Below are 14226 nucleotides of genomic sequence, written 5' to 3'. Positions count from 1 at the left end.
CAGAAAATATATTTTGTAGAATTCATAATGTTGTTTGTTTATTGTTACAGTATCATTTTGGAGGAATATGAGAAAACAATTTCAAGACTTGTCGCTGAAAAGGAACATGAGAAACAAGCCCAAAGTATAGAAGTAGCAAGATTGACTAAGGAAAAGGACACTATGTCAACTCATCTTGAGAACATTGAAATTGCTTTCTCTGATGTACACCAGTAAGTAGTTTTGCATTTCTTTTCTTCTATTTTCTATTAAAATATTTTCTGGTAACATTACAAATATGCATAATGTGCGGTGATGATAACCTGACAGAGGTTGGGTGCCTACTTTACTACTGTCTTGATCTGCTGTGTACTTCATGAAGAAGCAGCATTTAAATTTCATGTATGAGCATACATGTATTTTCATTATAAACTGTTGTGTCCTTTAGGTTTCAGTGTTCAAACACATGTGCACAAACTAAATACTGCTCATAATTCTCTATTGACAGCCAAAACATTGGCAATATTAACAGTTACCTTGGGTCTCCCTCTATCATCATAGAGATTCCTTGACTGGCATTGGCATACTATTTTTCTAGCCCTTCATATGCCCAGAATTAGTGTTTAGTTTACATTGCGACACAGCTAATCTCTAAGTTTTCATGCAGACTTTAATTTATAAAATGAGAGTATTGTAAATCAGATTTCCAGATGTTTACCCGAAGCCATTCACTTGGATGGATATTTCTCTGAATCCTGGTTGTCTTATGATGGCTTCTTGTCTATTATAAGAGTTAATGCATGATAATTTTGATGAAATAAAAGATCAGAATTGATTTAAGGAGTGAATCAAAACACATTATTTTTAATGGAAAATAAGAACCTACTGAAACGTCTTGAGTAGCGTGAGCGCTGCCTAAATTCAGATAATATAGTACAGGTAAGAATATCCTAACCCACATTCCAGCCATTTAGCATCGGAGTAGCCTCCTGTGGGATTAATTAAGCCCTAATGCAAAAACTTTGTTAATGATTTGAGTATAGAATACAAAATGTGTGAAATGCTGTTCAAAAATTTAGTGCTGAAATGATGGAGGACTTCAAAAACGTGTGTGATCATTGAGGTTGATTTGGTTGGTTATGTAGGTTGGGGAGGGGTGGGGGCGGGGGGGTGAGGGAAATGCTGTAGGCAATAACTGTGTTAGCTGGATAGGGAAGGAAAAGTGCTACTCAAGTGAACTTTTAATAGCATTTTGTGTATCCGGAGGTGAAAGCAAAGTAATGATTTGCCAATAAAAGTGCAGTATTAAATTAACGAGTATCTTCTAAGGCATCAGTTTTAGTGATAAATAATAACTACCCAAATAATAACATACCAAAATGTATCAAGTGGTGAGAACACTGCTTAAAATAAGATAATTTATTGCAGATTAGAATATCCGAACCCACATTTCAGACTTCTAACATCACGGTAGTTCCTGTGGGATTCATTAAGCACTAATGCAGAAGGTGTGAAACGTTGTTCCGAAAATTAAGCAGTGTGAAGAAGGGGGACTGCAGTTGCACTATATTGGGTGATAAAACATGGATACTCAAGTTGGAGAGAAGGAAGATATGTAGTGGTTCAGATATATCGCAGGGATCCCAATGGGAGGAACAATGGCTTTTTGTCCGAAGTGGCAAACTTGCTGAAGGTTTAGTTTGCGGACAACTTCCTGCATCAAAATCTTACCAGACAAAAAATTAAGTCACCTCTGGAGAAATTATTACAAGCATCATTTAATACTGTGCCACACCGCCTCTGGACTTGATAACCTCCTGGATTTGTCTAGAACGCGAGTCCGCAAGGTTGTGCAAATAAGTCGCATCCGGGTTAAGGCACTTGCTGAGGATTTGGTCGCGGATGCTGATGTAGACGTTTCACTCACTGTTTCAACATCTCCCACAGATTTTCAGTGGGGTTCAAGTGGGGTGATTTTGGAGAACAATCGAGATGTAATAGAATGGGGGAGTGTTCATAAAACCAGTCACATTTGCATCCAGCCTGATGAATTTTGCTGTTGTCATCTTGAAAAATTGGGGTATCAATTGCTTACTCATTGTCCAGATGTTAACTGAAGGGCAACAGCTGATCATCCAGAATGTTTACATAAACATCCTGGTTCATGTTAGTGGTCACCTCAGTGAGTGGGCCCAATCCATGATACGAAAAACAACCCCTAAACATTACAGAACCACCTCTGGCTTGAACCTGACCTTGCATACATTCAGTATGAAATGCTTCATTTAAGCCTTCGGTGCACTTGCCGATGTGCGTCATTGGAATACAGGCAGAAACATCATTCATCAGTTCACATTACGTTCTGCCAGTCAGCTACTGTCCACGTTAGAGCTTTCTGGCCCAGTGAAGACGCGCAGCTTTATATGCCTGTGTGAGCAATGGCGTCTTTGTGTTTGTGAGGTGACAGTCCAAATGTCCATTGCATGCCGTTCCCGTCACACTGTTCTCTGGTTGGGATGGACCTTCATTCACTGACTGCAGCAATTTCTGTTGGGTTGGAAGAGACTTTAATTCACAAGCTGTGAAGTGCGTCTCCAGTCCCTCTCGGTGAGGATCTTTCTCCAACCACAATTCTGACTTGTTTCGTGGCCACATGTAGTACACCATTGCTTGTAAACATGTTGAACTGTCTGCTGCAAAACCCCAAGAACTCTAGCAACTTCATGCACCATATTGCCATGGTCAAGGCCAAATACTATTGCCCCTTTTTGCCACTCTGTCACATCTTTACATCTACCCATGTTGACGTAAATTTTCCACTTGAAACGTCATTGTCTCACCGACTGCTACTGTCCTATGCTTGCTCACGTAGAGGCAGTGCGCATGCGGTTGAGCATGGGACTAGTTCGCTGCGCCATCTGTACAGGCTTAACGATCCATCTGTGCGTGCGCACTAGGGTGACTAACTTTCTGTCTGATGAGCTTAATTTAACATTGAGCGGCAATTTAACATAAAAATTAAGGGATTCCATATGCATGTGAATATATTTTCTCTCCTGCACCAAATATATCCAAAAATTAATGTATGTAGGTTTGAAATGACAGGCAGGCTTCCAAAGGCAGTGCTTCATCTGCATGCTTCTAAAGGCATTGGTTCCATGCACTGAAATAAAAAAGAAATAAGTCACGGTACAGAGATTGCGTAGAGGAGCCCAATATTTCAAATATGTAAGAAGTAAAACTGTGTAAATATTGTATAAATGTAAGCAGGATTAAATATGTTATTAAATGTCCTATCTTAGTGCCGTCTTCAATAACAATCATAATTTTTGCCATAGTCGACCACTGCTGCTAGCACTAATACTAAAATGATTTTTAATCATTCCTCTGCAGTAACGGAATGGTTGCTGCAGAGCTTGGCATACCTGATTTTTCTCCACTAGCCCTACTGCTCAGTAGTATAGCACACGCTGACCAGACATGCTCAAGAGATTGCACATCTGGACATGTCTGCTCTTCTAGTTTAAGCGCAAGAGCAGCCACAATTCATAATTGTTGGAGATATCTACTCTCATCCTTTAACCGCTGGTGCCATAGCTCTCAGGACCACTTATTGGGCTGTTTAGGTGTGGTCCATGGCTCACGAACTAGGGCACGACTACAGGAACTGACAACAAAAGAACAAAATTTCCTCTATTTTTGTCTGATTTTTCTTGTGGGTTTTCCCATTTTTCTTTGTCTGTAGAAATGCATGACATTTTGGACTTGTTCTCTAGTTTCACTAAAAACCTCTTTTAACCCACTCGCATCATTTGACGACCCTAGCTCGCAAAAGTTACTCGTGGCACATGAATCCAATGACGAGCTCAGCTCGCGGTGATGCACTGCTGTATATGCTTCTATACATGCATGTATATGCTTCAATACATATGGTTCACTTTCTAACTCACAGATGACACTTATATGCATTCGGAGCTGAAGTTTAGACATGTGGCTTTGGTTATTTCCCACGCTCCACACTCAGGTTATCACGCACTTCTGGAACAAAAGATAAAAGGATCTTTGTTCATCTTATTTCACTCGCGTCAGTTGCATCATGGCGTCAAGCAGATATCTTGGTGTTGATGAAGATGGAATACAAAAGCTAATAGATAGTGTTTTAGAGATTGATTATGAAGACGGTGATGTTTTGTGATGACGAAATAGACCCTGAAGGTCTTAGTTCGAGTTTGAGTGATGCGTGTAGTAGTGCCGATGACACGGAAAGTGATACAAATGACGGCGATGGGCCAAGTCTTTCGAAACAAGTTCGTACCTGGGCGCAGACTAACTTGAATGATTGGAACTGGACAAAAAGTGACAACATCCTCGTTGTACATACCTTTCAGTAAATACAGCGGTGTTAGTGATAACTTATTGAAAAAGTTACTGTGCAGACGACTGCCGTCATGCGGGATTTAAATGTGTTTTCTGAGTGAACTGCTATGGTAGTTAAATAGGATGCAAATGGGTTAATGCATATCATTGAAATATCACTTGGATAGTTGTATTCTTGTCATATTTCCTTGTTTCATTGCTTATAATGATCGATGACTAGCAAAATTTGGTAGTGTAGTTGTAAACATCCTTGAATTTGAGCACATTTTTAGCAATGTCAGTTCCATAATAGTGCAGAACTCTCTATTATACATTCTCTCTTTTTGAAAGTAAGTTCTCTTTAAGTGTAGGTTTCCTATATACTTTCACATTCCTGCCAAGTATTCCAGTTTTTCCGTAAAATGTACGGATTTTGAGTGGGTTTTACGGTTGTACGGATGAATGTTGTTCTACGGATTTTGAATATCCGCGCTTGGTTTCGCTTTCTGACTGTATTTGGTCTTGACGAGATGCAGTGTTTGAAATTCGACCGGTAAATGCATTGATAATCACATTATCGATTATCACTGTGCTTTTGTCACCTGTTCTACCTCAACTGCCACCCCATTCAATGAGATGTTCCCAAACAAGTACCAGGCTACAATTTTGAAGAAAAATCCATGAAAAGTAGCAGGCTGTGAATTTATATAAAACTACTTTAGTAACTGCGTTGTGCTTCGTAACAACTGAAAGGCTTTGTTTGTGAGCGTGTGTAACATTGGCGGTAGTTCTGAAACTCATGGAATTGTGTGACCAATTTCTAAGCTATTTAGTAATTTTAGTGGTTATCTTAATGATTTCAACTAAGAAACGATATTATCAGTCTTTTCGGGAGGCATATTCTGCTTAATTTCCTTGTTTTTTTTTACAGTCACGGAAAGTGTTCCCAGTGTTCAGTGAAAACAGATGAGCATTCGTCAAGATGTAACTTTGTGTATTTAATTTCAGGGGTGATCATAACATATACAGTAAAACCTCGATGCATCCTTTGGGGGGGGATGACGAAGGATGCGGGAAAACTAAATGCGGGCAACATAAAAATATAGGGGGAAACAAAATAAAAAGATACAGGTATTGTGTTGGGACATTTGTTATGTGAATATATTATTATTATTATTATTATTATTATTATTATTATTATAAAAACAATAATGGCGCATGGCTTCCGGAGCCGGGTGCAGGTCTTTCGAGTTGACGATGATAGGCGATCTATGCACATATGAAAATGCTTCCCTACCTAAGATGAATTCTAATGTTTAATTCGGCAGACAGCCCTTGAACCGTTGGAATTAACCAAGCAAATTCAAATTCCTTGACCCATTCGAGACCCTTTGAACCAAAGGCCAACACGTGCTAACCATTCAGCTCATACTATATATACCGGTATGAATATGTTGCAGCCATGATAAAGGCTTATGAAATGAAAATAAAAAGCATGACTTCTATGCCGTTTTGTTTCACATTTCGTAATATTTGAAAACCTTCAAGGTCAATTCTATTATTGCAAAGTATACACATGGATATTACGGTGATAACCTGTATTTAGGAAAAGATTCCGTAGACATTTTTCGAACGATAAGTTGGATACCCAACACGTCGCGGCTCCCGCAGCCCAGCTCAGACGATGTCGCAGAGGTTAGAAATTCAATGCTGCGCGTCTCGAACGATGTCACAGCGGCTTGTGCGAAGCTCCCACCTTAGGAACTAGTTACAAGACTAGGCTTTGAGGAAAGATTATTGGTCTGACTTGGTTAAGTCCGGCTTGTAATGAGACTATTGGGCAGAGGGCAACAAAGCGGTCAACAGGTCTCTAGCATCCCTCACACTCCACAAGGTGCAACGTGATTAATCACCCTGTGACTAATTAAAGCGTATCTGGCGCACTGCACGATTTTTTCTTATTTTCAATGGAGTTGTAGCCCTACCCAACCTATACTAACACAGAAAATGGTGGTAAATTTGGGTTTTATGCTGTCTACGTTTTAATTCTTGTAAACAAGAATACTTCTAGGGGTCGGTTAGTGGGCCGAGGAGAAGCGTTGGCACTAGGAGGCTCGTAGTGAGGTTACGCGTGAATAACCTGCACGCAACACTCCAGCCTACAAGATCCTTTCTTTCAGGAAGTATGAAAAAAGCAAGCAGGTGATTCAAGGATTTTTCTGAATGAAGAGGCTCTTAGAGCTAGCTTAGCTGAATATGAATTAACTATTAAGAAGCAGGAGCAGAAGTATGATGCCTTGAAAAGCCATGCAATGACTACTAACTCCGAATCGCATGTACATTCGCGCGTAACGGGTTGCCGCTATTATATGCTAAGAGTATTGAGCAGTCCCTCTAAATTCAAAAAACTTGCGTGTATTTTTCTTACTCACGATTGATCAGTGAAGGAAAATTGTGACCGAGGACAAATAACTTTCGACGATCGATGCGATAAAATGATAGTTCGAGAAACGATAGATGCGGGGAAATTTAACATTGGTTTATATGGAATATTTTTGGGACCGAAAAAAATTCAATGATGAATACGGCAAAATGACAGTTCCGAGAACAATGCATCGAGGTTTTACTATATTTGACTTGTATTACTATTGTTTATAATCTCTCCACACAAACACACCCCCCCCCCCCTCCCCCGCGTGCCGTCCTTTTTCATTATGTCCCAAGACTGTTACGCATGCATGTGTTAAAAAAATTCTGCGTAAGGATGTTCGGGATTTCTCTTTCTGAAAGTTGGCAGGTATGCTTTCATTTTGTCTTCTTACATGGTTATCAATGCTAATGGCAAATACATTTCTTTCAGGAAGTATGAAAAAAGCAAGCAGGTGATTCAAGGATTTGTCAAGAATGAAGAGGCTCTTAGAGCTAGCTTAGCTGAATATGAATCAACTATTAAGAAGCAGGAGCAGAAGTATGATGCCTTGAAAAGCCATGCAATGGCACAGTTAGAAGGGTATGTGATCATTTATTTCTAAAATAAATTTTGGTTAAACAGATTTAATTCAAAATTGTTGGAGAACACTTTCTTTCAGAAAGTATGAAAAACAGAGAAAATAACTGGTCCTACGGTGTTACATTGCAGTCTGTATGTGGATACTATTGCTCAGTTCCGAGAGATGGCCATTATTCTACTTTCACAAAGAAGCAAAATATATTCTTTCAAAAAATGTTAAGAAATAAGTGAAATTATACAGTATTTATATCAACTTTGTTCATACCAAAATTGTGTACCCCCTTTCAAAACATTCCTGGCATCTGCTAAAGCAGGTCTTTGCTCATTGCAGATTCCCTGGTTAAATGGAAACAATTTCATATCAGATGTCCTATTTAAGTAATTGGACACTTCGTAAGTGGGGCTGTATAGCTAAGGTGGTAAGGGAATGCTTGGTTCACATGGAAGGACAAGAAGTTTATTTCCACTTACTAGCTCTATCCCTCTTACTTGTTAGTGCTCAGATAATGAATACTGAAAGCCTTTACCTTCCACTCCTCCAAAAGTCTTCTTGACCAATACAGAGATGGCTTTGCTTGTGCAGCTCGAAGATATCCTCCAGCAACCCATTGTCACTTTCTGAAATTAATCTGTTGAGTAGAACAGTTACTTGTGGTTTGAATGTTGCGTCAAGTTGAACCTTTGTTGCACAGTTTGGCATTAGTTCGGTATTAAAGAATCATGTTGTGAATGACATACATAAGTGTTGAGTGAACATTTTCTGTGTATGACTTCAATGTTGAAAGTTATTTGCTGTTTTTTCCTTTTTGAATAATTAATTCCACTCCCCTTTGTCTTACATTCTTTGACACCTTATAGAAATGCTTTATTTCCTCCTCCTACCTTGTTTCCCCTTTCCTTGAAACATCTCCAAGTTGTAACACGTCCCATTCCTTCTTGCTTGCAACCAGTTCTTTCCATATTACTGAATCTATCCATCAAACACCAGTTTGTTTGCTGAGTTTTTCGTAGTCCCCGAAGTCCTAGTCTGACAAGTAGATCTTTGTTCCTTCTATACGTCTTCTGTGAATTTTTTACAGGTCTAATCATATCATGGCTAATCTTGAAGACTAAACATCTGTTAAGGTGGTCCAATTAATAAGTGTTAGTGCCTGTAGTTTCCGCGGGAATTTCCAGACGCTAATGAACTGTGCCTTCCCCTTCCATCTATTCTTCCCCGGCTATCAACAATCGGTGCTGACCTTGGTTTCAAGCATAAAGGTCCAGTTGTTTGTTCGCTGCGATATGACCGTCGTCTGAGAGACGAAAGTTTATGATTTGTGAAAGTATTCGTGATTTCTACATAGCTGTAAGTAGTGTGAATATTTGGTTTATTACAGTAACGTTTCTTGTACGTAATACGTAAGCTTAATAGGATACTGAAATGGAAAATCTAGCGCACGATGATGAATTGATAGCAGCAGTTCTTTCTGAATTAGACAGAGAACCACTCTCTTCAGGAGACATTAGTGGAAATGTATGTCGTGAATGAAATTACCCGGGTAATTCATGGATTAAACAGAAATATTACGACCGACAATTGGTTCACCTCAATTCATCTGGCTGATTCTCTGCATTACGACCATAACCTGACAATCATTGGAGCAATGAGAAAAGACAAGCCACAGATACCACCACAGATGAAAACAGTCAATGGAAGAAAGCTTGTGTCTTCCATGTTTTGTTATGCTGGTATAAAAACAATGTTATCCTATAAAGGAAAACCAAACAAGGATGTAATCCTCCTTTTTACATGCCATGAAGTAGGAACAATAACAGCCAGTCGGAAAAAGATATGGCGGAAGACTACAATGGGACTAAAGGTGCCATGGACACTTTCAATGAAATGTCAACATTGATGTCCTCTTCAAGAAAAATGAGAAGATGGCCAATGTGTATCTCTTATAGTATGATTAATACAACACATGTCAATGGATATATTATTTATGTGTATAAGATGGTTCAAAAAGGCCAAAAGCCACTTTCAAGGCGAGAGTTTGCAAAGGATATATCCGAAATGCTAATGGCTCCAAAAGCTGCAAGAGAGACTTCAGACACCAACTTTGAGGCGCAGCCTGAAGAGGATCATCGCTGAAATTATTGGAAAAGATGGCATTCCTGAAGAGCCTCAATCAGATACTGCTGAAGGAAGAAAAATTTGTGCGTTTTGTCCATCAAAGGAAAGATGAATGACCCGATTCCTTTGTAAGACATGCCGAAGGAACATTTGTCTTGATCACCAGGCAAAACAGTGCATTGAATGTGCCTACTGAAGAAAAACTGACCAGTGTGTATTATTATCACTACGTGTGGTAGTTTTTAAGTATAACATTACGTATTTTGTGTAAAATGTTGGGTTTATGCTTATTGAAGTGCTTTTCTCTTTGGTAGTCTGACAGACGAAAGTTTGATTCGTGTTATACTGGAGGGACTTAATGATTCTAGGGTTAATGGCACTGGGAAGCAGAAATATGCTTGTCAAGGGCTGACAAGAGAAAGGAATGTAGAACAACTGGAACTGATGAGGAGAATCCACTTGTGGGAAGAGGTGCTGGGGGATGAAGATGTGGAGATTGTATGTTTTAATGTTTCCACTTCTCTCTTCTTGCTCTCTCTACCCAAACTGATATGAACCCTGTCCAATTTCCCATCTTTCAAATATTACTACTCATTACTTGTAAAATTTGCACTGCAAAGAAATATGTACCCAGTAGAAAAAAAGAGCAAAAAATGACACAGGAACAGCTGTTAAAATATTAATCAACTCAGCAATGCTATTTAACTGGCAGAAATTAAAAATATTTATCCAGTTTTATTTTGGCTGAAAATAACTCTGGAGTAGGTCATATGATGATATGATGACTGACACTTGTTCATATCTTGTTTGTATGGATGATGTATTCAAGGTCTTTTCAGTAGGAGGATAGAGGATTAATTTTCTTCTTAACCCTAGAACTGCTGCAGGTTTACCTGTCAAGTGCTGCAGCAAATTCCCATAAAACACACACTAAAGGAATTTGGTACCTATAAGCGGACTGTAATCATAAAATATAACTTATCATACATCAATAGAAAGCTGAAAGACCGTTCTATATTATTTTGATAGAGGTGAATCATTCAGAGTCATCAGTTTGAAATAATGATAAAAAAATATTTTATATAAAAAAAATATATTGACTTTTCTGCTCTAGAAAACCATATTGCCAAGTTAAATGTGTGTCAGAGACATCATAAATGAAAAGTTCAGTTTTTTGTTACTATTTCAAGAACCAGCTTTAAATTTTTCCTGTTAATTACTAAAATAGAAAATTATTTTTAAAATATGACATTTCTCGATTTTGCATATACATGAAAAATACACCTTCTGCCTTTTCCTTATGTCAGTTTCTTTCTGCCTGTATTACGATCAAAGTCTTTGTAACACCCTACACAAATACCAACATTACAACTCAAACATCCATAATTAGATCTTCTTACTCTTTTGCTATCTCCATTATTGCAAACCACACACTTTCCCTGATGTTTATTTCCTAACTTTTCAATTGTATGGGAATTCACAGATGCGTTGAGTGGGATATCATCCTCTTCATTTTCAGCACTACACAGTGATTCTATAAGATGCACGATAAAATCATACCTAGGCATAAGAACATTGTCATCGGTGTTTTTACTGTACAAAACATATGAATTCAACACTGCCATGTCTATCAAGTGAAAAAAAAGTTTGTACCAGTTCCTATGACTAGACCGCTCTGAGGGCACATGATCAATCTTCTGATCAGATACATCAACTCCCCTCATTCCTGTTGTGTATTCACTGACCACTGCTGGCATAGAAATTTCAGCCCCTTTGGGTGAACGACGTTTCACTAAATTATTTATCGCAGGACATGCTGTAGAAATTACTGTCAGGGGTTTCTTCTGTGATTTTTTCTCTCTCCATACACAAAACAACACAGGGCCACTTCTTTTATACAAAATTTGTCCTGGTTGCAATTTTAAATTTTTTGCCGCACCAGGAAGATTTTTTTCTGTTGCTGCAAACTGTACCTGTGAGTAGTTTTTTCTTCTCCCAAAGAGCCAAAGCTAGCTCAATAGATGTGTACCAGTTGTAAACAATTATGATACCCCTTCCAAAATATATTTCCTAAGGAATTCAGTAAAATCATTACATCAAAACTTAAACCTTTTCCACTCGATTTTGGGCACCCAGATTTGACAGGCGAATATACACTGAACTGCAGAGTGTAATACGAACCAGGCTCACATACCTTGAAGAGTTTTATGCCCCACTGATGATGTTTAAGTAAATATTGTATTAATTTAGACCTATTCTTTGTACCTATTAATGTTTCATCAGTACTTAGAACTTTTCCAGGAATGTAGTGTCTTTTGAAACATGCATTGAAATGATCAATTGCAGGCCTAGTTCTGAACAGTGGATCATATCCTGGATCACCTGGTTTCTTGCTACAGCTGTTGTCTGCTAAGTGAAAAAAATCTATTTATGAGCAAGAACATGTCACGGGGCATTACTTTTCTAAAATCCTGACTGGGATATTGTGTACTCCAATAACGAAAAATATTCTTCTTTAGTAGACCCATATTGAGGACAAGTCCAATAAAAGTTTCAACTGTGCAATATTCACACCACCTTCAGGCCACAAACGAAACCTACTGTTTCGTTGCAGAACACCTAATTTATGTAGATATTGATCAGCAAATCTGTTAGTCTCTTCAACGAGAAGTCTCCAAAAACCCAGTGTGAGAAACAGATTGAAGTACATAATCGGTGCAGAATTACGGGGAGGCAAGTTCACAGGCCCGGGATGATGAACGACAAATGGTACATTGTTACCTGGAAAGTCACTTTCATCGGGTTGTATATCAGTCCAGTTCACACTTACGCCTTCACGGCTAACATTAGGCAAGTTTACATTGTCTAGAGGAACATGATCACTATCGCTTGCATTGAGCGGGATTTTCATAACTTGCGGGACATCCTGTTCACTGGCATCACTGCCACTGCTTTCACCATCTTCATTTTCATATGAATCCACACAATAATCACTGTCATCATCCGTACTATCACACGAATCTTCAAAAATCGAGCGCTCGATTTCTGAGTCGTCCACATAGTTGGCTGCCATTTTGCTCAATACAACCGTAATGTCAACATGAAAGTACTTCCACTTCTGCAGCCAAATAATAGACTGCATATTGTCATTTTTTTGCCAAAGGCTTTTGCTACGAAAGATAAAAGCATCGGGAACCAACATGGCTTGAAATTAGTGCCATGTGTTGGCTAACAGTAGTACTATATTTGAATTCCCAGACCGTCTCCCAGAGAGACGACCGCACTTGACCAAACAGCACAGCGTCTTCCTGGAAGACAGTCCGCAGTTCTAGGGTTAATAGTGTAATTCCAGATTTTTAAATGGGGCTTTTTTTTTTAATTCAAGGTGCATACAATCTAATGCAGTGAGGTTGCAGTTGCGATCACTGGTATTCTGTAAGAAAGAAGTCTGCTCCTGAATGAAAAAAACACACACACTCTATCTCTATCTCTCTATCTCTCTCTCTCTCATGGGAGTGAAAGCTGGGTGGACTCAATATCTTAGAATCATTTTAGGTACAAATAGGTGGAAACAATGACAGGAGTGTGCTCAGAATGAACAGATGAAGGCTAAGTTATTAATAAACTTAGAGGATGAAGCTGTACATATAAAGCAGCTTTGGTGGTGGGGTCATGTGAGTCAAATGGAGGGTGATAAGTTACTCAGGAGAATGATGAACTTGTCCACGGAGGGTAAGAGAAGTAGGGACGAAGGAGATACTTAGATTGATTTTTTAATGATACGGTGTATGGGATTTAATGAGGCCACAGTGCTAGTTGCAGAATGTTTTCTGCACAATCTTCTCCAGTACAAGGTTTTATAGTAAAATGTAACTTACAGTGTGTACATAAGAATGGGTTTTATAGTATTCTTAACAGACTGTCTCTTTGCTTCATCCTTGTTGAAGCTGTCCGCAAGTTTATTCCTGAAATTCACCTTTCTCTTAGTGTCATTCAGGCAGAGACTTACAAGAATTATGAGCTTCTTGAGTACTCGAAAAGTTAATGGAGCAGTTAAGTAGACTCTCTTTAGATGCAAGTTGTACACCTTCTGAAAGTCCACAAAGGCATATGCATCTTCTCTGCGAGTCATTGCAGCTTGTAGAGGTGATTGTAGACTGACCCTTTTGAATTCTGCACTGGTATTAACAGATGACAGAATCCAGCCTTCGGCAGAAATAGTCAAGGAGACAAGTTTGGCAAGATCTTGTAGCAGATGTTCAGGAAAACTATGCCATGTGTTGCAATTCATTTTTTTTGCCATCTTTCTTGTTAATCTGGCAAGTTGTCATCGTCGTCATCTTGAACAGTTACCAACTGTCTGTTAGGTTTCTTGGGAATAAGAGTCTCATAATCTTTTGTCTGCCCGCTTTCTGTTCTGTTCTGTCTTTCTCCATTAGAATCATCAGCCCTCTACACCCTCGTTAACTCCTTTCTGCCATCTGTATCGACATCATTTCCTCATTACAAGTAATGAAAATCATTGCGAATCCATATTGAAAGTAATCTTAAGAAAAATGTAAGAAATTTATTTCTCTTCCACCTATTCAATAAAACTCAATATTTAAGTTAGTTAAATCCTCATTAATTAAAATAAAATTCTTATTAATTAAAATATTTTTTTATATTTTAATTAGGATGTGGATGTAACTTAATTATTGAGTTGTATTGAATAGGTGGAAAAGAAATAAATTTCTTACATTTTTCATCCTTTCATCATTCATTC

General features: G+C 38.5%; 1 protein-coding gene across 4 annotated transcripts in view; it reads left to right on the top strand.

Annotated features, from left to right (window-relative positions):
- The window catches only part of LOC136864010 (uro-adherence factor A), a 639417-nt gene that overhangs the window by 560776 nt on the left and 64415 nt on the right, over nt 1-14226 (top strand). For all 4 annotated transcript variants that reach the window (XM_067140507.2, XM_067140506.2, XM_067140509.2 and 1 more), the window contains 2 exons: nt 51-212; nt 7196-7345. In XM_067140507.2, the coding sequence (XP_066996608.2) occupies nt 51-212; nt 7196-7345 (312 nt within the window). The remainder of the gene's footprint in view (nt 1-50; nt 213-7195; nt 7346-14226) is intronic.

The sequence above is a fragment of the Anabrus simplex genome, chromosome 2 (genome assembly GCF_040414725.1).
Source record: "Anabrus simplex isolate iqAnaSimp1 chromosome 2, ASM4041472v1, whole genome shotgun sequence".
In the NCBI taxonomy this organism is placed as follows: Eukaryota; Metazoa; Arthropoda; class Insecta; order Orthoptera; family Tettigoniidae; genus Anabrus; species Anabrus simplex.
The sequence above is the reverse complement of the archived record's forward strand: the minus strand, read 5'-3'. Positions and strand labels throughout refer to the sequence as shown.